Source organism: Microtus oregoni, unplaced genomic scaffold (genome assembly GCF_018167655.1).
Source record: "Microtus oregoni isolate MIOR12 unplaced genomic scaffold, Mior012 000105F_ref0000443, whole genome shotgun sequence".
NCBI classification, from domain to species: Eukaryota; Metazoa; Chordata; class Mammalia; order Rodentia; family Cricetidae; genus Microtus; species Microtus oregoni.
In genome coordinates this window covers 2,727,736-2,754,562 of record NW_024544720.1, presented here as the reverse complement: position 1 = coordinate 2,754,562, position 26,827 = coordinate 2,727,736, and the positions used below count along the sequence as shown (strand labels likewise).

Genomic DNA, 26,827 nt, shown 5'->3' with positions numbered 1-26,827 from the left:
TTTGATGTGACATTCTGGAAGAACTGCCTGCCTGCCCTGTTTGTCAGGAATAGATATTGAGGAGAACTGTTTACTTCCTACATTCTATCTTTGGCCTTCAGGGACTCGGATAACTAGTTTGTGCTGAGTTGTGTCCTTTAGTTTGCTTTGGACTATAGCAGAAAATACTAATTTAAAACGGTGATTAATAATAATTAACTTTATTGTGTATATCTCCTATACCAGACTTTTATGATTTTCCATTTCTTTCCAATGTATATTATTAATATTTTAAAACTAAGGTAACAGAGCATCAGAGAGGTTTAAGTTAAAAGACATCGAAGTTTGTGATGTAAAGTCAAGCTGGTCTGGATTGAATTTCTAGTTTTGGGACAGGCATGTAAATTTTAATTTGAGGTAGCTTCAAATTTAATAATTGTGCAGAGGTGGTTAAACATTTTTGTTTGTCTTTGAAATAGGACGATGACTGGGGAAACATCAAAATAAAAAATGTAAGTATTAAGAACACTCATTGCAATGAAATGACCCTGTTATTTCACCAAAATAAATCCTAAGAGCCCTTCTTAAATGTGTATTTTTAGTTACTCAGCATCATTTATTTATAATTCTTTTAAGTTTTATTGAAAATCAAATACAGGTCTGTCTATGAGCTCTTGTCTCATTGATCTAGTAGCTTAAAGTTATAGTAGTATCATGTGGTCTTGATAACAAAAGCAAATAAGTCTGTATGAAATAAGGTACTGTGAATTCTCTACACTTTTCCTCTTAAAATATTTTTCAGTTCATTTGTAATTTTAGAAGAAATCATTTTCTTCAGGTTGACCTTGTTTGAAAATTATATAGATCTTTAGGTCAATTTAGAGAGAATGAATCTACATTTGAGTACTAAGTCTTTGAGTATGGTATGCTTCCTATTTTGTTTAGGTATTTTGTTATAGCAGAGTTGTAGTTTTTTGGTATAGAGACTTTGCCTGACTTTGTTAGATTCTAAGAATTTTTATAAATGGTTTTATTCATCTTCACTTTCTGTGCATTGGTCTTTTGTTTTCATATATGTCTGTGTGAGAGTGTTAGATCCCTAGGAACTGGAGTTGAACCCATGTCCTCTGGAAGAGCAGCCAGTGTTCTTAACTGCTGAGCCATCTCTCCAGCTCCACATTCTAGAATTTAATATTCTGTTGCTGTTGAAAACAATATTTTTAAAAATTGTTTTTTAGTGTTCATGACTAGTGTTTAAAAATATAATTGATTTTCTTTTTTCTATTTTTTTTTATTCTGTGATTTTAACACTTGATTCTTCCAGTAATGTTTTTGGAGATTGCTTTGAGGTCTTTACATACACAGGAACAATATCTGCAAATGATGAGTTTACTCTCGCCCTTTTAGTCGTCATTACTTCCGGTTTTGTTTTTTTCTCCTAAATTCTTGTTAGAATTTTTAGTGTACTGTTAAATAGAAAACAGTGAGAGTGGACATTTTATCTTAATTCACTGAAATTTAAAATTATGAATGACTGTTAATTTTTCTGTTTGTTAAAATGATCATCTGATTTTTTTTTTAATGCTTTGTTCAATTTCACTGTTACTTATCACCCATCCTCTGTCGTTGGTGCTGGGGATGGGACTGTGGGTCTGGTGCATGCTAGGCAAGCTTTTCACCACTGAGGTACATGCCAGCTGTGCTCTCATTGAGTCTCACCCACCCCTACAACCCAGTATTTCTAAACGTTGCCCATGTTGGCTCTGAGCTGGCTCAGGCAGTCTTGCTTCAGCCTCAGAAATAGAATGAAGATGTGTGTCTGTTTGGTATGGTATAAATGCTCTTAATTCTAGCACTCTGGAGGCAGGCATAGGTATATCTCTGGAAGGTCCAGATCAGTCAGAGCTACATAATGAATAAGACTCTGTGTCAAAGAAAAAATGTGCAATAAACCTCAGTGTGTTGTTATGGGTTTTGTCCATTGATATTTAGCATGTTGGGACATTAAAACTGAGATATTAAAAAATATTCATTCTTGTAAAAGTAATTACAAAGGGAGTTGGCAATTAGATCCATGGTAAATCTTTGCAGCTAAATTTGAAACTTGAGTTCAGTCCCTGGAACCCACATGGTAGAAGAGAAGTGACTTCTGCAAATTGTCCTCTGAGCATCACATGTGGTACACACAGACTTACTCATACACAGTAAGAAATTGAGAGAAGTCCCTAACCCACGTTCTGACTCAGCATTTGCAGCACTCGCACCACTCAGTGGACATAGCAGCTTCATGGTTCTTCTTGTTCTAATACAGAACATCAGTCAGGGTCTCACTATCTAGTCCTGGCTGGCATGGACTCTTTGTAGTCCTTAAACTCGCAGATTCATCTGCTGGGCTTGAAGGCATGTGCCGCCAGGCCTGGTTGTGAAAATATTTGTGAGTTAATATTTCTGAAAGAATCTCAGGTGCCAGTGGAGTTTCACAGACAGCACTTTGAGTGCTGTGACCGTTTGGGAGGAGGACATATTTACCTCCTTAATGTATTGCTGGGTTCTGTTTCTTATTTAGGATGTTTATATGTATGATCATGAGGCATGTCAATCTTCATTTTTATAGAGATAGTGTCTCAAGTAGCTCAGAGTGGGCCTGAACTCTGTCTGTAGTGGAGGATGGCCTTGAACTGATCTTCTTTTCTCTGCCTCCTGGTGCTGGGGTTAGAGGTCTGTGCCGCCACACCTGGCTAGTCTTTAATTAATTAATTAATTAGTTTTTTTTTTTTTTTGGTTTTTCGAGACAGGGTTTCTCTGTAGCTTTGGAGCCTGTCCTGGAACTCCCTTTGTAGACCAGGCTGGCCTCAAACTCACAGAGATCCGCCTGCCTCTGCCTCCTGAGTGCTGGGATTAAAGGCGTGCGCCACCACCGCCCGGCTTTTTTTTTAATATTTATTTATTTATTATGTATACAATATTCTGTCTGTGTGTGTCTGCAGGCCAGAAGAAGGCACTAAATCTCATTACAGATGGTTATGAGCTACCATGTGGTTGCTGGGAATTGAACTCATGACCTTTGGAAGAGCAGGCAATGCTCTTAACCACTGAGCCATCTCTCCAGCCCCGCTAGTCTATATTTTTATTGGCAGAATTATGCTGAGCTCTTTAAGAGAGTTGGAGAAAAATTTCTCCTTTCTGAGTGAGTTAAAGATTGATGTTCTTTACATATATGAAATCATTGACCAGTGAGTTCTTTTAGACCAGGAAAACCTTGTGGGAATTGGTGTGATTAATTTTAAATCTTTTAAGAGATTTTTTTTTTATGTTTGTTTGGTGAGGATATTTTCACGGGAGTGGGGAGAACATTGATCAGTTCTTGCCTTCCACTGTGTTTGAGACAGGGTTTGTTTGTTTGTTTGTTTGCTGCTGTGTAAGGCAGGCAAGTTGGTCCTTTGAGCTTCTGGGAGTTTTCCCGTGTCTTCTTGCCTAGAAACACTGGGATTAGAAATGAGTGTTACTGTGTCTGGTTTTATGTGGGTTCTGGGGATTTGAACTTAGGTCCTCATGCTTGCATGGCAAGTGCTTTAAGACCTGTTGCATTTATCTTCCAGCCCTAGAGGATAACTTTTAAAGACCTCCCATGCCAGATATTTGCAGATCTCCCAAGTTCTAGAATTATAACCTATATGTGTGTGCCGTCTTGCCTAGCTTAATACTCCTTCCTGTTTTCTTACTGATTATTGGCATATTTAAATATTTGCTTCCTTAGACGGCTTTGGAAAAAGTTTCCTTAGTGATGGTGTAGTATTGCTTTGCTGTTGTGTTATAAAAAGTTCATGGAGATCTCTCTGTTTCCCTTTAGAAAAAAGGCCTTTCAGGGATGAATACAGCATAATAAGTTAGAGAAATATTAGGCACATACCTTCATATCAAGGTTGGATGTGGCAACCCAGTACGAGGAAAAGGGTCCCAAGAGCAGGCAAAAAAGTCATAAAGACCACCTCTATTTCCACTGTTAGGAGTCCTATAAGAATACCAAACTACACGACTTTAACATATATACAGACGACCTACCTCAGACCCATACAGGCTCTCTGATTTTCATATCAGTCTCTGTGAGCCCCTATGAGCCTTGCTTTGATTCTGTGGACTGTGTTCTGGTGGTGTCCTTGACCTCTCTGGCTCTTAAAATCCCTTTGCTTGGTGTTACCTGAGACCTACCTAATGTTTGGTTATGGGTTTTTGCATCTTCTCCCGTCAGTTGCTAGATGAAGCTTCTGATGACAGCTGGACTAGGTACCAATCTAGGAGCATAACAGAATATTATTAGGAATCATTCATGTTTCCTTTATTCATGTTTGGTTCTGTCCTGGGTCTCTGGACTATCCAGCCTCTGGTTTCTGGCCATCCAGGAAGTATCAGGTATGGGCTCCCTTTCATAGTGTGGGTTTCCAGTTGGACCAGTCATTGGTTTATTGTTGTTGTTTTGAGACAGGGTCTCAAAATGTCCTGGAACTGTGGAGACCAGACTGGACTAGAAGTCAGGGTGCCCAGACCTTGGCCTCCCAAGTGCTGTGGTGCCAAGCTCATAGATGTTCTTAAGGTTCTAAGTTTGCTCATCTTACTAAAGAAACACAGGCCCATTTAAAGTCACTCCCTCCAGCTACCACCAGGGCTAGGTTGCCATGAATCTGTTTTATGTAGATTTACCTTTCTTTGGCTAGTAGAACCATGCTGAAGTATGAGTTCTTTTGAGTTTCCCTTTATTGAACATAACATTGTCAACTTTTAAGTATTTTCATGAACTTATTTCTTTTGTAACAGGGAATGACTGTACTAATGATGGGGTCAGCAGATGCTCTTCCAGAAGAACCCTCAGCTAAAACTGTCTTCGTAGAAGACATGACAGAAGAACAGTTAGCAACTGCTGTAAGACACCAGAGTTTATGTTGGGTCACTACTTTTTGAAGGACAGTTATTAAGATGCCTTCCAGAAAGTAGTATCTAAAGGCTCTGATTTAATTACTAACATTGATGTGTGCTAGCAATGAGCAGAATTTTAATGTTTCCCCTAGACAGGTCATCATAAAACTCAGGAGTTCCTTGATATTGTATACTTTGATTATTATAGCTTTCCTTCATTTACATGTGGTTTTAACTTAAGCTTAATTTCTATTTATTATTAAATGTAACATTCCTAATTCAGGGCTTATGCTTTTATACTTCAAAGCTATGAAATATTAAAGACTGTTTTTACAGATGGAGGTGTTATATAATGCACACACAAATATACATATATCGACATATAGTAGATATGTATTGGGAAGATAATTCTATTGAAATATTTACTACTTATGAGAAAACAGGATCAAAGAGAAGTTTAAATGATAGGATATTTAAATTCTTAATACCTTCCATGTTAAATACAGTTTATATATATATATATTTTTAATGGTACTGAGGATCAAACTGAGGACATGCTAAAGCAAGTACCTTGCCACTGAGCTATGACCTGGCTTCTATTCCAAAATGCAAAATCTATTATATGCAAAATCAATATAGAAAATGGTCAAGACTTGTCAAATTAAAATAGACACACACCTACTACTTTACATGTTTTGGAAGTGAAGGGAATTTGGGGACAGGCTGTGTTGCTCAATCTTGAATTTATGATGTGCCTTTCTTCTGACTATTGAGATTGCAGGCATGCACTACCAAGCCCAGCTCATTTGTCTGTCTGTTTTTGTGTATTTGTTCTGAAGTCTTTCTACTGCACGTTTCCTACAAGCCTAGAAAAGATGTAGAACTGATAGACTGTGCCCCTATTTTCTAGAAAAGATGTAGAACTGATAGACTGTGCTCCTATTTTTTAGGAAAGATGTAGAACTGATAGGCTGTGCCCCTATTTTTTAGAAAAGAATTAAAACAGAATTGTTGCTGGTGTGATACAAGTAAAAGTTTTCTGTTAAGGGAAATGAAAGAACACTTTTAGTGTGAAGGTAGAATATTAGTTGATAGGGCTGGTAAATGGTTCTTGACTCAGAGTGTGAACTTTTGTGATTTATGTATGTTATGTCTTTTTATAAATGTGTTAATCCTACTCCATCCCCTTTTATCAGATGGAGTTACCATGTGGATTGACAAACCTTGGTAACACTTGTTACATGAATGCTACAGTTCAGTGTATTCGTTCTGTGCCTGAACTCAAAGATGCCCTTAAAAGGTAAGACTGAAAAGAACTGGTTTAGTCTCTGAGTAAAGGTGGCTCACTTTTGAATGAACGCCCCTACTTTCATAGCATCTTCATTGAGACACTTATTACACCAGGTCGCTTTTCATGTACCCATGGTTTTTATTCACAGAATTGTATGACTGTTACTGCTTTGAAAACCTTCCCTTTCTTAAGAAATGTGGCCAGGCATGGTAGTGCACACCTTTAATTCATTCAGGAGGAAGACGCAGGGTGATCTCTGGGTTTAAGGCTAGGCTGTTCTGCATGTGAGTTCCAGACCTGCCAGGGCTACATAGTGAGAGCCTGTCTCCAATGAATGAATGAATGGACATGTGTACTCACTGGTAGTCACATCTTTTATTTTTCCACCCATCTTCAGCAATTAATTTACTTTCTATTTTATAAATTTGCCCATTAGGGGCCTTTCATATACATATAATCGTATAAGATGTGGTCTTCCACTTGACTTTCTTCATTTTGCATAATATTTCAAAGGTTCATGCATGCTGAACATGTATTACTCTTACTGTTTCATGGTATACACATATAAAATTTTCTTTATTCATTTTGTTGGTAGGCATTTGGCTTGTGTCCACTGTTATGAGTAATGCTGCTATAGAATCCTGTGACTAAACTTTCCGCTTAAGGAAGAGAAAGGGCTTGTATAGGAGGTGCAGCTTAAAGAAAGCATTGGAGTAACAAGATTTATTAAGACATTTAGACCTATTTTCGTCATAGGAAGAAAATGCTGGAGTGGATGCTGTCTAACAACCTGGGTGATCTTTTTTGCCACTCTATGAGCCAGACTTCCTAAATCCCCCCAAATCTGGGGCATTGTTTAGACCTGAATCCTATACTTTGCCTTTCAGTGAAGGGAACCTGTCCTTATGTGGTCCCATGTACTTTGCATCCTCTCCACCAATAGACTCTGTCCTTATGCTTATTGCAAATCCTACCTCAGTCCTAGCTCTGTTTATCAACCAATAGATCTCATTCTTACCGTAAAGTTCACAGGTGCTTTGCTACCTTGTAGGGAGCTTCTGTGCAGCTATGCTTAAAGCTTTGTTGTGATAGCTGTCACTTGGAAACCTTCTCCCAAATTCTTACTGTGCTTAAGAAAAGTAAATCCTGCAGATGGACTCTGGATGTTTTGACCCAGCACCTGTTAACGTGCTGACCCTAAGTGTCATTCTTCCCTTATTTCTCTGCGGGCCATGAAGCTTGCAGTATCTCCACCACATTTATTTTGGCTTATAGTTCCAAAAGGATGGTAGATACCCCATGGTGATGTAATGGTGGGAAACGTATGACGGCGGGCAAGGCATGACTGCGAGCAGGAAACTGGCTGATCACCTTTCTTGTACACAGGAAACAGGGTGGAAATAGGAAGTCGTACAAGTCTGTAGACTCCTAAAGGCCACCCCTAATGATGCACTTACTTACTCAGCAAGTCTGGAACTTGCCTGAAAAGCACCACAAACTAGGGACTCTTGTCTCAAATAAATGAGCCTATGGGGGATGTTTCTCATTCCAACCACTGCAGGTATTCATGTACAAACATTTGGACAGCGTTTTCATTTCTCTTGTTTTTGAACCTAGGAATGGGTTGTTTAGTCATAAGATTTTGAGAAACAAAATTTTCTGCAAAGATGCTGCACCATTTTACATTTTACCAGCAGTGGAAAAGGACTCTTAATTTCTCCACCTTTGTTTAGTACTTGTTACAATCTGAATTTGATTGCAGTTAGCCTACAGGTGTAAAGTGGTGACTGATTGATAGTCTCATTTATGTTTCTAATGTCTAATGATGTTAAGCATCTTTTCAGGTCTTTATTGGACATTTGTATGTTTTGAAAATGTCTATTTAAATCTTTGGCTTGTTTTTTAAAATACATTCATCTATCTATCTATCTATCTATCTATCTATCTATCTATGTTTTTTGGTGTTTTGTCATGGGTATTTGTAATGGTTTAGATAAGATGGTGCCATTCTCCGAGGGGCGGCAGCAGGCCAAAAGGGGCAGCTGGGTCCCACCACCTGAGGCCTCTCTGGGTCAGGCCGGTGGAGGTTGTGGATGAGAGGTCTTGGCAAGTGAGAGACAGAGATGGATAGGCATGCTATGCACAGTGAGTATTTAGTGGGTTATGGAAGGAAAGGGAAGGGAGAGGGATGGGGATAGGATAAAAGAGCCACCTCTTCCGAAGAGAGACAGGGCAGAGAGAGAGCTCACATGCTAGAAGCAGAAGGAAGATCCTCTTGCCTCTGCAGAACGGAGGGGAGTGGGCGGGGCTTGTCTCTTAAAGTAACAGGACAGAAAATTACAGTGTTGGGTCCCCTGATACTGGAATTACAGACACTGTAAGCTGCAGTGTGGGTGCTGGGAATTGAACCCCGGTCCTCTGCAAGAGCAGTCAGTGTGCTTAACTACTGAGCCATCTCCCCATTCCTCTTAGCCTGTTTTTGAGTTATTTGTCCCCCCCTTTAAAAAAAAAATTCAGTTGTTTTTAAAATACATTCTAAATTGACTTACTAGATAATTTATAAATACTTTTTTCTGTATTCTGAGTTGTTTAACTTTGTGGGTAGTCTGTTTCCAGCACATTAAAAAATATTTTAATGTAGGAGCTAGGGAGATGGCTTAGTGGCCAAATATGGTTGATATGCAAGCCTGATAACCTGAGTTTGGTCCCTGGAGCCTATGTAAATTACCAGATACAGTGGTATGCATCTGTAATCCAGCACTCTTAGGGCCAGATGGGAGGCACAAAGACAGACAAACTAGCTTGCTGAAGTATGCTGTGAGCCCCTTCTTCAGCAAAGTAGAAGGAGTGAACACCTGAAAGTCCTCTGATCCTCATGTGTGCAGTGCAGCACATGAGTGCACACAGTAAATTTAAAAATCATATTTTAATGTAGTTGAATTTTAATTTCTCATTTTATCTCTTCTGGTGTTATGTTAGAAATGAACTCTGTAATATAACATTGCCAACATTTATACTATGTTTTTTGTTTTGTTTTGTTTGAGACAGGGTCTCTGTCTTTCCTGGAACTCACTATATAGACCAGGTTGGTCTTGTAGTTTACAGCAATCTACTTGCCTCTACCTCTGCTGGTATTAAAGGTGTGAGCTATCACATCTGGCCACATTTCCTTTTTCAAGGAAGAGAAATTTTTCCTGTTAATTTGCATGTATGGTAGGAGGTAGATGTGTTCTTACTCCATCTCTTTTTGTATATAGGTAATATAGATCTTCCAGCACTGTTTGTCAAACTGTTCTAACTCATTTAGTTGTCTAGTAGCTTTGTTAATAACAGTTTATATGCTTTTAATTTCGTTCCCTTCAGGTTAAGGTTTAACTATGCTAGTTGAATGGTGGTTTTAAAAAAGAGCAAAACCTTTGTTTTTATTTTCCATTGTACCATTGTGCGCAGGTTGCTGGGGCCTCTAGAAGACTACCACAAGACTGAATTTTGTATGTAAAAGCAAAGAGCCTTTATTCAAGTTGAACTTGGGGTGTCTGTGTGTCCAACACATTGGCACGATCAGAGAGCCTCAAATTCAGTTGGGGTGGGTTTTTCTTTTATCACAACAGAGGTTGGACTGAGGGATTTCTCAGGTTTAGGACCCCTGATTGGTGGCATTTGTCTAGGGTTGTCTTGGTGAAAAGGAATGGATGTGTGCAGGCTAATAGACGTTAGATGATCCTTTGTACAATGGTTGGGACGAACTTTAGGTCCTTTCCTCTTCATTCCTGGTGGTGCCTGGGTGGTCTCAGTTTGTGGTCTTTCCTGGAAACAGGTAATCTGAAACTCAGGCCTCTGTTGAGCTTGACATGGCTGGGCCCTACAGTTGAATGATAGTTTTAAAAAAAGAATGAAAACTTTGTTTTTATATTCCGTCACACAAGTGAGTAAAAGTCATATGCTTTGAGAACCTATGAATTTGTAAATCTCTTCTTAGTGAATATAAATTAAAAAATAGTAGAGGCTAGAGAGATGGCTCAGCAGTTAAGAGCACTTAATTGCTAAAGTGCTTTTGCAGAAGATCTGTATTCACTTTCCCAGCATCCACATAGCAGCTCCTAGCTGTCTATATGTAACTTCAGTTCCAGAGGGGCTGACACCCTCTTTTGTTTTCTGTAGGTACCAGACACACGTGTGTGGTGCACATACATATATGCAGACAAAACACTCATGTACATGAAATAACATAAATGAATCCTTAAAAAAAATGCCATGGGGGCCAGTGAGATTTTTCAGTTGGTAAAGATGCCTACTGCATGTCCTGAGTTCAGTACCCAGGACCCATATGTGGAAGGGGAAAACTGATGCCCGACAGTTGTTTTCCCTCTTCTGTGACATACACATGTGTGCGTGCACGTGTGCACACATACATTATAATAATATGATAATGAGCTGTTTGTATGATGGCGATTGGGGAGCCTTTATTGAAAGATTTTTAATGAAAATATGAACAAATTATTTAGTACTTGATACTGGTAGTTATTTTCATCTTTAGCACTTTTTTCCCTCTTTTATTTTTACTTAGAAATATGACCTGATACATTCACAGTAAGCCTTTTGTGATCTTTTTTCAAAATACTATTTTTTTTTAACCCATTTCTCTTGGTGCAAATATCCTGGGTCGAAATTGTTTCTTCAGTGGTTAATAGTTATTTCTCAGAGTTTCATAGGCCTTTCTGGTCTGAGAGTGGTTGCTGTTTCTTTTTTTGTTAGTAGTTTTAGGTTTTTTTCTTTTCCTAAATGTTCTTAGAATCTGAGTGTTTACTTATTTTTTTTTTTTAACTATGGTACTAAATTAAGTACTTTAAATTTGACTAAATTAGAACTTTCGGGTTTGATTTTTTTTTTTTAATGATTTTTGAAGTATTTTATGTTTGAGTGTTTTGCCTGCATGCATGTAGTTTGCACAATCGGTGTTCTTGATTCCCTTGGAGGTCAGAAAAGGGCATTGGATCCCATGAAACTAGAGTTATGATTTTGAGCTGTCATGTGGGTGCTGGGAATTAAACCTGGGTCCTCTGCAAAGGACCTCTAAGCTGCTAAGCCATCTCTCCAGCCCAAAATGTTTAGATCATTTTTTCGTACTTCTAATGTTTTTATCTGCATTTTACTTTTAAAAAGTTATGTTTTGGGGGCTGGAGAGATGGCTCAGAGGTTAAAAGCATTGCCTGCTCTTCCAAAGGTCCTGAGTTCAATTCCCAGCAACCACATGGTGGCTCACAACCATCTGTAATGAGGTCTGGTGCCCTCTTCTGTCCTGCAGGCATGCACACAGACAGAACATCGTATACATAATAAATAAATAAATAAATAAATATTTTTTTAAAAAAAAGTTATGTTTTGGGACAGACTTCATTGTGCCACTTACCTGTCTTCACTGACTGGTTCACCACCTGTGCTCTGCTCTCAAGTTTTGTAAATTAGTCCTGCTTTGATTTCTTTGAGAATCTGAAGTAGTCTTAAAGATGTTTCCTGCCCTCCACTCCATCTGACTCTATAAATTTAAAAAACCAAAAACAAAACAAAAACTTCAAACAAAAACCTTATAGTTTCAAAAAATTATAAAGAGATGGCAGGAAAGCAAAGCCCTTGAGTTGGAGGAATTTAACATCTCTTTGGTGGCCTCCTTCATCCTATTGAAGTAAGCAAAGTGCTTTTATGTTTTTAAATTGAGGCATACTTTACACCTGTAGGGACACATACCACACTGTTTGGTTTTGTCGTTTATTTTTTTCCTTGTTGGATTTGATTAGTTTTGACAGATGCAAATGCGTTGTGATCTATTTTCCTGCCAACCTAGAACATTTTATTTCTCCAGCTAAAAATCCCATTTTCTCTAAGTATCTCTGACAACTTCATATCTCGGGTTACTTTGCAGTTCTGGAATGCAGACAGATCATGTAGGCTTTCATTTTTGGTTTATTTCTTTATTCGACCTAAAGTTGAGGTTTGTCAAGGTTGATCGTGCGGGCAATTCTGACTGGTCTCTTCTCTGAGATATTATTAGAGACTCTAGTGAATGTAGTAGAAAAGCCATGTTTTACCATAGAGAATTTATCAGTAAGTGGGGATTGAGATTCTATATAATGAGGTAATATGTGAGCAGTGACCATGGTTGGATTTTTTTCCTTTCGATGTTTCGTGTTCTGTGCTATTGTAAATTAACTGAGGATCATAAAGCTGAAAGTGAAAGTAGATACTCTCTACTAGAATGTTGTTAGAGGAGTAATGCTGAAAGTAGGTACTCTCTGCTAGAACATTGACCTGCTAGTGACTGAGTTATGTTCGATGAGTAATGAATCTAAGTATGTGGCTTTTAAGTTTAATAGCTTTTGAAGGTCCATTGTGCTTATATGAATAAGATCAGAATGGGAAAAATACTTTGAGAAATTTGAATTCAACAGTATCCTAATAAGTTCTTTTAATTTCTTCTCATTTAAATTTCAGGATGAATTTAATTATGTTTGTTATACTTAATGTTCCTAGGTATGCAGGTGCCTTGAGAGCTTCAGGGGAAATGGCTTCAGCACAGTATATTACTGCAGGTCAGTACGTATACTGAGAGGGGCTGTCCTATTCAGTAAATGTTACTTACATGTGTGTATGTGTGTGTCCATGTGCACGTGTAGAGGTCAGGGCAGCTTTTGTAAGTAGGTCCTAGGAGAACTGAACTCAAGTCAGGCTTGTCGGCAGGGACCTTACTCCCAGAACCATCTCTCCAGGTGAAGCCACAGCACCTTTTTTATTTAAAAAAGAAAATGGTGGCAGTACTGGGCCTGGTGCCCCAAGCCTTTAATCCCAGCACTTAGGAGGCAGAAGTAGATGGATCTCTGTAGGTTTCAGGATGGCCAGGCCTATGTAAAAAAAAAATGAACAAACAAATAGCAACTAATTTCTTTTTTGTCTGTCACTTCATTTATATGGAATATCTTTATCCTTATATTAAATAACTTGAAATGTATGCAGATTACAAACTAAATATATTTTTTCCTTGTCTTTCAAAGAGTAAACTTCCCTTCTGGTGTTTGTTTGGAGTATGTGCATGTAGTCACATTTTTGTGTGTTGTGTATTAGTGCACGTGGAGCCAGAGGTCAGCCTTGGGTGTTCTTTGGGAGCCATTTATCTTTTCTTTTTCTTTTTTTTTCTTTCTTTTTTTTTCATTTTTTTTTATTATTGAGAAAAGGAAGAAAAAAAAAAAAACAAGTTTCCACCTCCTCCCAGCCTCCCATTTCCCTCCCCCTCCTCCCACCCTTCTCCCCCTCTTCTCATCCTTCTCCCCCTCCTCCCACTCCTCTCCCCCTCCCTCTCCAGTCCAAAGAGCAGTCAGGGTTCCCTGTCCTGTGGTAAGTCCTAGGTCCTCCCCCCTCTGTCCATATCTAGGAAGGTGAACATCCAGACTGGCTAGGCTCCCACAAAGCCAGCACATTGCGTAGGATCAAATATCTTTTATTTTTCACTCGCCTGGAACTTTGCCAGTTAGGCAAGTCTTGGTGGTCATGGAACCCAGGGTCTCCCTGTTCCCATCTCTCTGTGGTTGAAATGAGAAGTGTATACCATTGTCTCCAGCTTTTTTAATGGGCTCTGGGAGTTGAGCTTAGGCTCCTCTTCCCAGGCCAGACCTTTGGATTTTTTTGTGTTGTTATTTTGTTTGCAAATTCTGTTAGTTAAATCCCTGGGAATGACATTAAGAGGTGACAGAAATAAGTTTTAGTAGTGTTGTTGTGATTGTTATTAAGAAAAAACTTACTTGATGTTAATAAAGAAGTAATATGTGTAAGAATAAATCTAAATTACTATTTTTGTGGTGCTAAAGATTGAACTTGGGCCTCATGCGAGCTAAGTGTGCTCCCTACCTAAGCTATTGGGTATTCTCTAAAGGCCAGCATCATGTGCTTCTTTACTATGTGAGGGGAATTTGATATTGTAATTAATGAACAGCCCCCACTTTATTATTGAGACTGGATGTCACCATGTAGTCCAAGTTGGTCTTGAACTCAAGATCTTATTGCTATATCCTCTCAAGAAATGAGATTATAGGTACACACTACCATGCCTGACTAGAAATGAATCATCTCATAAATAATTAGATTAGAAAATGTTTTATAGCTGTGCTATTTTATCCTCAGAAGTTTTATTTAAGTGTAAGCCACATGTCATACAGGTCACCCATTTGAAATGTGTCCATCATTCTTCATAGTGTTGTATAATTTTGGAACATTTTTATTACTACAAAATAACCATATATTAAATATGTTACTGTTTTTCTAAATGAATATTTGTTTTCTTTTTAAGCCCTTAGAGATTTGTTTGAGTCTATGGATAAAACGTCTTCTAGTATACCACCTATTATTCTACTGCAGTTTCTGCACATGGCTTTCCCACAGTTTGCGGAGAAGGGTGAACAAGGACAGTATCTTCAGCAGGTAATCAGGAACAGGTTTCTATTTTACAAAATGAGAGACTTAGATTATCTTTGTGCGTGTGTGTGTAAATGTGAATGTACACGTCACAGTGTGCATTTGGTGTCAGTTCTTGCCTTCCACTTTAAACAGAGGCACTCTTGTTTCTCCACTTCTCTTCTCTCCTGGTAGAAGCACTAGGATTACAAATGCTCTGGCTACATGTTTGACTTGGACATGGGTTTTGGGCATGCACATTCAGCTTGGACAGCAGGCACTTTCCTCGCGTAGCTCTAACCCAAAACTTAGGTGTCCCGCACTGATAGTAACTGTAATGTAGTTGTAAACACAGGTCTTAGTCTGCTTTAGTTCACGTCATTATCTCTTACCACAGTGTGGCTGTCATCTTAGCTGGTCATCTTGATGTTTTCAACCCTATACGTTATATCCCTATAAGGCCCTGATGTCCTTTTAAAAATTTAAATAAGGGGAGGAGTAGAGTTGAATGATTAAACACCGCTTTAGCATTAATGAAGCTCTGGGTTTGATCTCTAGCTCCCAAAATAGGTAAATTAAAAATAAGTGGGGCTTGGGGGTGGAGAGATGACTCTCCCTGTATTCCATTTTTTAAAAAAACTTACGAGCATTTGTTGCTTTTCCAGAAGACCCAAGTTGTGTTCCCAGTACCCATGTTGTGTCACTCATAACTGCTCTTTTTTTTTTTTTTTTTTTTTTTTGGTTTTTTGAGACAGGGTTTCTCTGTAGCTTTGGAGCCTGTCCTAGAACTAGCTCTTGTAGACCAGGCTGGCCTTGAACTCACAGAGATCCGCCTGCCTCTGCCTCCCGAGTGCTGGGATTAAAGGCGGGCGCCACCACCGCCCGGCTCCATAACTGCTCTTTACTACAACTCCAGGGGAGCATGTGTTCCCAGTACCCATGTTGTGTCACTCATAACTGCTCTTAACTACAACCCCAGGGCAGCACGCTCTTGTGCTCTCTGCAATCACACATGTGAATGCATTCATGCACACATGTGGATGCATTCATGCACACATGTGGGTACACTCACACACACATGTGGATGCACTCACACACATGTGGATGCACTTACACACATGTGGATGCACTCACACACAGGTGGATGCACTCATACACGCACACATGTGGATGCACTCATACACACAATTGGATGCACTCACACACATGTGGATGCACTCACACACATGTGGATGTACTCACACACATGTGGATGCACTCACACATGTGGATGCACTCACACACATGTGGATGCACTCATACACACATGTGGATGCACTCAAACTCACATGTGGATACACTCACACACGTGGATGCACTCACACATGTGGATGTACTCACACACACATGTGGATGCACTCATACACGCACATGTGGATTCACTCACACACGCACACATGTGGATGCACTCACACGCACACATGTGGATGCACTCACACACACATGTGGATGCACTTACACACACATGTGGATGCACTCATACACACATGTGGATGCACTCACACACACGTGGATGCAGTCATACACACACGTGGATGCACTCATACACGTGGATGCACTCACACACACGTGGGTGCATTCACACACACGTGGATGCACTCACACACACATGTGGATGCACTCACACACACATTGGATGCACTCACACACACATGTGGATGCACTCACACACACGTGGATGCACTCACACACACGTGGATGCACTCATACACACACGTGGATGCACTCATACACACACGTGGATGCACTCACACACACATTGCATGCACTCATACACATACATGTGGATGCACTCATACACGCACACATGTGGATGCACTCATACACGCACACATGTGGATGCACTCAAACACACATGTGGATGCACTCACACACACATGTGGATGCACTCAAACACACATGTGGATGCACTCATACACACGTGGATGCACTCACACACACGTGGGTACATTCACACACACGTGGATGCACTCACACACATGTGGATGCACTCACACACACACGTTGGATGCACTCACACACACATGTGGATGCACTCACACACACGTGGATGCACTCATACATACGTGGATGCACTCACACACATGTGGATACACTCATACATGTGGATGCACTCACACACACATGTGGATGCACTCACACACAAGTGGATGCACTCACACACATGTGGATGCACTCATACACGCGTACATGTGGATGCACTCACACACAAGTGGATGCACTCACACACACATGTGGATGCACTCACACACATGTGGATGCACTCACACACACGTGGATGCACTCATACACACATGTGGATGCACTCACACACACATGTGGATGCACTCACACACACGTGGATGCACTCACACACACGTGGATGCACTCACACACACGTGGATGCACTCACACACACGTGGATGCACTCACACACACATGTGGATGCACTCATACACACACATGTGGATGCACTCACACACAAGTGGATGCACTCACACACACATGTGGATACACTCATACACATACACATGTGGATGCACTCACACACACATGTGGATGCACTCACACACATGTGGATGCACTCACACACACGTGGATGCACTCACACACACATGTGGATGCACTCATACACACACATGTGGATGCACTCACATGTGGATGCACTCACACACACGTGGATGCACTCACACACACATGTGGATGCACTCACACACACATGTGGATGCACTCATACACACACATGTGGATGCACTCACATGTGGATGCACTCACACACGCGTGGATGCACTCACAGACACATGTGGATGCACTCACACACACATGTGGATGAACTCACACACATGTGGATGCACTCACACACACATGTGGATGCACTCACACACACATGTGGATGCACTCATACACACACATGTGGATGCACTCACATGTGGATGCACTCACACACGCACTAAAATATTGAAATATCTGTAGTAGTGTAGCTCAGTTCAGAGTAAGTACAAAATCTACTGGATGAATTTTCTGAAATTCATTACTTTTTGAAAGATCTTATACCAGTTTAATTAAAGTAGTTATTTTTATGCATGATTAAAAAACAAGGGATGGAAGATATGGCTCAGTGGTTAAGAGTGCTTGTTGCTCTTCCAGAGGACCCAGGTTCAGTTCTTAGCTCTCAGATTAGGTGACTCAATTGTTTATAATTCCAGTTCCAGTAATGTAACACCCTCTTTACGGTCTTTGTGGCACCCCCACACATGTGGTGCACATACTCAGGGACATGTACACAGGTAAATAAATGTTTAAAGAATTTTAGAAGAATTTAAATTTCTCTTTTGTGTGGGGCTGGGATATGAATGGCATGGTACGTATATGGAGGTTAAAGGACCATGTTCAGAGGTCAGGGGTCAGTTTTCTACTAATACCATGAGGGTTTCAAGGTTTGGCGGCAGGTGTATTTACATTACCTGTTGCGCTACCTTACCATCAGCCTCTGTATGTATAGGTGGGGTGGGGTGGGGTAAGGGGTAGAGACAGAGTCTTGCTCTATACCCAGGCTGGCCTCCAGTTTAGATGTGTGTAGCCTCAAATTGATAGCTATTCTTCTGCCTTGGCTTTCTGAGTGTTGAAAATAAGATGTGCACTGCCATGTCCACTTAACAAGTTTTATTTATTTTGAGACAGGATTTTGCTGTGTAACTCTGAGTGGCTTTGGAACTATGTTTAGATCACGCAGGCTTGAGTTTGTGGCTCTGCTTCCCAAGTGTGGTTGTAAGTGGGCATTGTCATGCCCAGTTCTGAATGGGTGTTTTTAAAGAAGAAAATACCTTTTTTTCTTAAGAAAACAATAATTAGTTTGAAAGAATTTTAAAGACTAAACACTGTTACAGCCAGGACAAACGTGTTCCGTTTTCCATCACAGGATGCTAACGAGTGCTGGATACAAATGATGCGCGTGCTGCAGCAGAAGCTGGAAGCCATAGAGGATGACTCCGTTAAAGAGGTGACCAGAGACTCATGCCACTCTGTGTTTATTTTGATTGTCTTTTTGCTTTTTCTTGGAATGGCTTTAAATAAATATAGCTTAATTGGTAGATAGCTGCCAGAATATTTTAGATGCTCAGCCTATACTTAGAATTTGATGACTAGCGTTTTAGTCTACTTGTAAACATAATCTATTGATATTTATTCAACATGTTTAATCTTTTGGTAATTATTTTGAATCATAGGATGAAATACACAAAAGACCTACATTTAAAAATTTTAAATATGTATTAGTAAACTGGATTGTATTGAAATCTACGAAAACTAAAACTAGAATTTTCTTTTAATTTTGCAGACAGATTCTTCTGCATCAACCGTGACACCTTCTAAAAAGAAAAGCTTAATTGATCAGTTTTTTGGTGTTGAGTTTGAAACCACGTATCCTTATTGAGCCAAGATTTGTACAGACTGTATTCAAAGTTTATAAGAAGTAAATTGTGGAGCTGGAGAGATGGCTCAGAAGTTAAGAGCATTGCCTGCTCTTCCAAAAGTCCTGAGTTCAATTCCCAGCAACCACATGGTGGCTCACAACCATCTGTAATGGGGTCTGGTGTCCTCTTCTGGCCTGTAGGCAGACACACAGACAGAATATTGTATATATAATAAATAAATATTAAAACAAAAGTTTAAAAAATGTAAATTGTCACTAAAGTGTCTAGTTGGCTGATTGGCATTGGAGAGCAGAAGAAAATTTCATCAGGATTTTATGCCTAAAAATTTATAATAATGTTAATTAGGAGTAGATAAAATAGTCATTTAGTGATTTTGAACTTTAGATAAATATGTATACCTTAAGGATAATTATTATTTTTTTCTTAAATATTTATTTATTTACTTTTAAATTATACATATATGTGTGTTGGCCAGAGGCATCAGATTCCCTGAAACTGAAGTTAGAGGTTGTTGTGAACACCTGACTTGGGTGCTGGGACTCAAATCCTGGTCCTTCAGAAGAGCAGTACATGATCTTAACTACTGAACCACCTCTCCAACCCCCATTATTTTTTCTTAAGAACACCGTTATCAGTGTGTCTCATAAATTTATCTTGTAGAGAAGTTTCACTTAAATGAAACTAATGTATTAATTAATAATGTACATGAATTTTAGGAACTATTTTCTGAGATGTGGGTAGAAATCTGGTCAACATTTTTTGCTCATATTTATATCATTAAGATACTTAACAGAATGACAACTTATATCCTGTTGTGGTCTCTTCAACATATACTCATTTTTGTTGATGAAATTGTTGATAGGCAAAGCATGTTGCATTGAATCTTTATTGGGAGACTAATGTTTAAAATAAATCAACATATGACTATTAATAACTCTAGGATAATTTATTCTTTTCAAGATTAACTAATAATTTGAATAGCTGTTGCCATTCCTTAATTTACAAAGCATGAAATGTACTGAATCTGAAGAAGAGGAGGTCACCAAAGGAAAGGAAAATCAACTTCAACTTAGTTGTTTTATCAACCAGGAAGTTAAATATCTTTTCACAGGGCTTAAATTGGTAAGGAAACCACAGCTGAGCCTCGTGTGGGTTTTGTATTTGTGAATATGCTTATTGGCTAAAATTTGTCTGTAAACTCAAAGGTGCTTCTTGCTGTGTTTTGATGGTTATCTGCAGAGGAGTTGGGCACGCACAGGTTGTAGGTTTTTGTGGTATGTGTATGGAAGTCATAGGACAACCCTGGGCAATGCCCACTTTATCTTTAAGACAGTCACTGACTGCCGAACATTGGTGACACACTTTTAATCCCAGCACGTGGGAAGCAGAGGCAGGCGGATCTCTGCATTTGAGGACAACCTGGTCTACAAGCAAGTTCCAGGACAACCATAACTACACAGAGAAACCCGTCTTAAAAACTCATCTTTGACTTGGCAACTTGGCTGATTGGACAGCAAGACCCAGGGATTTGCCTGTCTCTTCTTCCTCAGCACTGGAGTTATAAGTGTGCTACCATTCCTGGCTTTTTAATACGGGTTCTAAAGATCCAACTTGGGTTCTCATGTTTGTGTGGCAAGAACAATATTGAGAGCTATTTTCCCAATGCAGTAGCACAATTTTTGAGTTTAGTGTCACACAGTAGTACTACATGAATTGCTTTTCTTGTTTAGTTGACACACCATATATGTGTCTTTTGTAGCATCATGCTTTTTTATTTTAATGTTGTTGGAAATTTTTGTGTTTAGAATTATCTCCAAACATATGGCATTCCTAAGTACAAGGATGCTGTGATGATGTATTAGGATTGTTCTGTTACAGGTGCAGCACTGTAGGTGAAGTAAGACATCTTTACATGGAAACACCTTTAATGGAAGGGCGACCAGAAGTTTGCAGCAACTTACCAATATTTCTCCTAGGAACATGGTTCAGTATTTACTAATTCAGTGCTCATGGTGTCACACAGCCGCTCTGAATGTCAAGAATTACCTGTGTATTTGAACATCACACTGCAGTTGGTTTTTTAACTAATAAAGCACTATTAACATAGTTTCATAAATTGATAATTATAAGTTAGAGGACATAAAAATGGAATGTGAATGTGTTAATTAGAATTAGAATTGAATGTTTTGTCAGGGATTCTGCAGGCATTATTTTAAATTTTGTAAAATTATAGCAAAGCTATACTGAGGTCTGGATGACAACCTGACAGCATTGCATTCTGTTAATTGTAGCTTGCTGACGAATACTTTGACACAAGCAAGTGTATTTGCACACATGGGTACACACTTTGTAGCTTAGGAACTTGCAGACCTCTTGGCTCAGCCTCCACTGTGCTGGGATTACCATCTACCAGTACACCTAATTCTAGCTAGACTTTCTTAAAAATATATTTCTGAATTGTGTGGGTTTTTTCCCCCCCTTTATAATTTTAAAGATTTTATCATCATTTGTTTGGATTTTTTTTCTTTTCCTTTTTCCTTTTTGAAGACAGGGTTTCTCTGTACAGCCCTGACGGTCCTAGAACTTGCTTTGTAGACCAGGCTGGCTTCAAACTCGAGAGTTCTGTCTAATGAATGGTGGGAAGAGAGGCGGGCGTCGTCACCTCCCGCTGTTTGTTTGGATTTTAAGTCATTTTACTTGATGTTTTAACTTTGCATGGTTATTATGTGTTAAAGCTGCAGTGATTCCTTTTATAATGTGATTGGTAAATTTTTTCAAAACCAGTCTTCAATTACACAATTGTAAGATACTAAATTATGAACTGTAAATTCTTTTAGTTCATGTTTGTTTAGTTTTGCTAATTTATATATGTACATATAGGTAGCACATTGAAAATAATAGAGAATCTTTATTACATATAAACTATGTGCCAGGTTGTTTTTCAAGTTTTCAGCATGCACTAACGTGTGCCATTTTAAATCACTCTTGAAATAGAGACTAACAAATCTAGCCGGAGGAGAGAAGTTGTAGCTAAAGATTTCCCCACATCCCTTAGACCAGTGGTTTCCCAGCCTTCCTAATGCTGCGATCTTTTAATAATTCCTCATGTTGTGGTGACCCCCACTATAAAATTGTTTTTGTTACTATTTTATAACTAATTTTGCTACTATTATGAATGAATGAATGTAAATATCTGATGTCTGATCCCTGTGAAAGGGTCATTCAACACCCCTAAAGAGGTTGTAGCACACAGGTTGAGAATCGCTGCCTTAGGTTAACACATTTTCTTTGTTAATCCTTCTCAGATTTAAAATTAACCTAATTGATGCTGACAGGCTTTTATATTAGTGAATGAAGAACAAGGGTTTCCTACCTTCTCTTAGTTTCTAGTGTGGGTATTCTGATTATTCATAGATATAGGGTCACAGAAAGCTTTATTATTTAAAAAATAACAATTTATCTTCTCTGACCTTGAGCAACATTGTATTCAGAGGGATTCTTTTCTGCTTGCCTGGTTTTCTGTTCTTTTAGATATGGTTTCTCTGTTTAATAGGTCTGGCTGGTCTCAAACTCACAGAGATTTGCCTGCCTTTGCCTCCTGAATTCTGGGATTAAAAGTGTGCACAAATCTTAAAAAAACCAAAAAACAAAAAACAAAAAAACCCCTACCTACGTCATGTTTATTTGAATTGTTTTTCACTAGGATAAATGCACTGATGTATTATTATTAATTAAATATTGCTGTGTTTTAAAATGAGCTGTGTGAGTCTGCTGCAGACAAGAGTTTTAAATCTGATATCTGGTTGTCTGTAATGTCTCTTTTCAGCGACTGCAGGAAGAAATTACTAAACAGTCTCCAACATTGCAGAGAAATGCTTTGTACATCAAGTCTGTAAGTTATAGATTTCCTTTTGAAATTGAATTTCTTTTCATTGAAAGGATTCAGGGGCAGGGAGGTGGCTGAGTGGGAAAAGCAAGCCCAAGAATTGGAATTTGGAACCTCAGAACTATGTCAAAGCTGGGTAGGCATGGCTTCCTGCTTCCAATCCCAGGGTGCAATAGGTAGAACTGATGGGTTGGACTTATCGGAACAGTGAGCTCAGGGTTCAGCAAGAAATAGAAAAGGTGAAGAGTGGTTGAGAAAGGCACCTCCTGTCAACCTTCGCCTTCCACATGCACATTCACACGTGCATTGTCACGATACATGTGCCTACATACTTGTAAATGCGCATACAAGTGCACATTTGGATGCTCACCCACATTGTTAACATACAAAAAAGTGAAAGAGTTCCAGTTAATTTTATTTGAGCTTTGTTTTTACTACCAAAATAAAAAAAACTTATGTGGCCTTAGATATAAAGGATTTCTTCCCATTTCTCTCCTTAGTCTAAGATCAGCCGGCTGCCTGCTTACTTAACTATTCAGATGGTTCGATTTTTTTATAAAGAGAAAGAATCTGTGAACGCCAAAGTTCTTAAGGTTAGTAATGAATTTTAACTTGCATATTAAATATAATCCTTTGAAGGCAATCCCTAATCTATAATAGATTTATCTATTGTATTACAATAGCTTTCAGCTGGGGTGGCACACACTTTCAATCCCTTTCCTGGCCAGGCTGCTCTATAGAGTGTGTTCCAGAACACACTCTAAATAGAGAAATCCTGTCTTTAAAAAAATTAAAAAACAACAACAACAAAACCCCAAAAGAACAGTTTTGAGATGGTTGGGGTGGTTAATATTAGGTGGGCAATCTTTACCCATGTTATTTATTAAATTATGTATTACCCCTTTGGTTTTACATATGCATGACTTCTTCCTTCAGCCTTACACATCTAAGTCTTGGAGTTAGCATTTTATATTTTTCAAAGGATTCACAGATAATTGTAGTATTCTTGCACACCACAGACGTACTGCCTTAAATTAGATCCTTCACTTCATAGATCAGATTTGAGGGGATTCGTTGGAAATGAGGACAGAGGCAGTAAGCACAGTGCATTGCATTTACGCCCCACAGAACTTAGGCTGTGATTCCTTGAACTGTCTTGAGCTGGGTAGACTACTTGTGTGTCTACAAAATTCCTTGGGAAGAATGATATGAATGAATCTAGCCTCTGAAGCTGAAATTCATAACATTTTCTAATAGAGTTGTAGGTGAAGGTTAAATCGAAGTTGGGGCTCTACTAGTATTTACTGCAGCTATTTTAATATGTTCTTTAACTGTTTCAGTGTTGTTTCTTTATAAAAATTGTTTTTGCCAGCAAAGCACTGGCTACGAATGCTCTTTTAAACAAGTACAGCTTCTGTGGTCATGTGTATTGGCTTGATTATTTAATGGAAAAAGATCTGGAAAAGTAGTTACTATATAAAGGTTAGAATCAGATCGTTCTTTAATTTTGTTTTAAGTGTTTGATTGTACATGCATATAATTTGTTTGGTCAAATCCACTCCTCATTCCTTTTCCTCCATTTTTCCCCAACCCTACTCCACTATTCCCTCCGGGTTTTGTGGGTTCTTTTTGTAAACACAGAGCCCATTTATTGCAAGTCACCTTTGAAAATAAGTCAAAGGATTTCTTCAGTGGCAATCTTTTTCTGTGATGTCACAGACTTCATTTTCAACTTCTATTTGAATTATGAAAGTATTACTTTGAAAGTGTTTATGTATTTTAAAGAATTGTCTTTTTGCACTTTTTTTTTCTGTTATAGGATGTTAAGTTTCCTCTTATGCTGGATGTTTATGAACTCTGCACACCAGAGCTTCAAGAGAAAATGGTCTCTTTTCGGTCAAAATTCAAGGATCTAGAAGATAAGAAAGTGAATCAGCAACCAAATGCAGTAGGTTCTTTTTTCTGTATTTTTAACTACTGCCATTTAAATCTTCATTTAGTGCCTAGCAGTAGCCGTTACTATTATGAAAATGATCAGCCTACATTTCAGGTAGGAGGTGCATACATCTTGCATATCTTGATGTTAGCCGTAGTTGCAATAATATAGTGCCAGAAGCAGTGGCTCTGTTGTGGGAAAGCAGACCCCTTCTTATCTTTGCCCTGGGGTCTACAGCATGTGTGCATTCCCATGAAGTCTGCATTTTCTACATTGATGATTTTCCTTGAGGTATTTTAACCTCCTTGTGTTAGAGTGGGAGGTGTAGGGTTACCATCTTAGTCTCATCCCCATCATGCTTCTATGCTTCTCGAATAATTTCAAGAAAGTTACTAAATGAAATTAAGCTCCCGTTTATTAGACAAACTTTTGAAATTGATTCTTCGTTCAGAATTCCCCAGAACTCATCTAGGTTTTGTATGTCAGTAGCAGTGTTTTTATCACTGCTTGTGTGGGCATTCTGTGGTTTGCTTAACCGTTCTTCTATTAAAGGATACTTAGATCGTTTTCAGTTTTTGTCTGTGTGAATAAAGTTGGTAAAATGTTTATTTGCAGATATTATTGTAAGCAGGAAATTTATTTTCCTAGAATGAATGTCTAAAAGTATAATTGCTGTGTTGCATGATGGTTGCATCCTCAGTTTTTCAAGAAAGTGCCAAATGCTTCTTACTTTGTATTCTCCTCATCGATTGTGACTGGTCCACTTTCTGATCAGCATTTGCTGTTGTCACTAGTTTTCATTCAAGCCAGTGGATATGTTTGTGGTGTTGCCTGGTGTTTTCTAAGTTTTAATGATGTTGACCGTTCTTCATGCTATGGTTGTCATATGTGGGTCTTCTGCTGAGGTATTCTGTTGTAGATTCTAATTCTTTAACTATGCGGATTGCAAGTGTTTTCTCAAAGTCTGTAGTTTTATCTTTTCATCCTAATGCAGAGAAAAAGTTGAAGGGTTTTATAGTTTGTTCATCTTGGTATTTGATTCATTCTGGTTTAACTTCTATGTGGTAAGATGTTCAGATTCATTCTTTAGGCTATGATTCTCTAGCATCTAAAAAATAAGTAAAACCTAGTATTTGCCAATTTAATGATCCTGGCATCTTTGTAGATAATTGATTGATGATAGATAAGAATGTTTTTCTGGAGTCTTCAATTTTATTCCATTGGTTTGTGTATCTGTTCCTTGGCCGTACTGCAGTGTTTGTCTTTGTTCAATAAGACAGGGATTCATGGGGCCCAGGCTGGCCACTAATTTGCCAGGCAGTTGAGACTAGCTTTGAACTCCTGATCCTCCTGCCTCTATACCTCAAAGTGCATGTGCTACAATGTGATAACTTATGACATTTCCCTGTAAGGATCAGGTTTGTGATCTCCAAGCTTTGTTTTTTGTAATACTTCTGCAAATGGCATTACTACTTGTAACAGCGTAAATGAATTCAGACAGATTGTAATAATATATACAGCTTTAATGGGGAAATAGACTTACAGGACCACCGACAGGTTCCTGTGACGAACAGGGTAGCAGAGAGAGCACGAGAGCAGGGGCTCCCGCTCGCCCGATTTATAAGTAAACATTTGCCCGAGGCTAACACGTCCCCTAAGGGGCTGGGCTTATCCCTACATCTCCCCCTTTTGTCTAAATAAGACAGAACTAAACCAAATACAACTATATACTATAATAACAAATAATAAATCTAACAAACAATATTGAGAACAAAAGTTTTGCTAAACATTCTATCTCAAGGAGTCTAAATAATGTAGAGAGTAACTACAATTATATAATCTTTAACTCCGTCAAAGATCTGAGAAGGGAATAAATATTACTTAACAAATGAGAGATATCCAAAATGTGCAGCAAATGACAGAGACAACTGACT

General features: G+C 38.7%; 1 protein-coding gene across 5 annotated transcripts in view; it reads left to right on the top strand.

Annotated features, from left to right (window-relative positions):
* LOC121443338 (ubiquitin carboxyl-terminal hydrolase 14) overlaps positions 1-26,827 on the top strand; it is a 44,577-nt gene that overhangs the window by 6,956 nt on the left and 10,794 nt on the right. For 4 of the 5 annotated variants that reach the window (XM_041645060.1, XM_041645059.1, XM_041645058.1 and 1 more), the window contains exons 3-13: positions 459-491; positions 4,792-4,896; positions 6,087-6,190; positions 12,710-12,768; positions 14,517-14,647; positions 18,558-18,638; positions 18,975-19,057; positions 20,079-20,193; positions 22,898-22,963; positions 23,458-23,550; positions 24,777-24,905. In XM_041645060.1, the coding sequence (XP_041500994.1) occupies positions 459-491; positions 4,792-4,896; positions 6,087-6,190; positions 12,710-12,768; positions 14,517-14,647; positions 18,558-18,638; positions 18,975-19,057; positions 20,079-20,193; positions 22,898-22,963; positions 23,458-23,550; positions 24,777-24,905 (999 nt within the window). The remainder of the gene's footprint in view (positions 1-458; positions 492-4,791; positions 4,897-6,086; positions 6,191-12,709; positions 12,769-14,516; positions 14,648-18,557; positions 18,639-18,974; positions 19,058-20,078; positions 20,194-22,897; positions 22,964-23,457; positions 23,551-24,776; positions 24,906-26,827) is intronic. The other variant, XM_041645061.1, reaches the window with a different exon arrangement.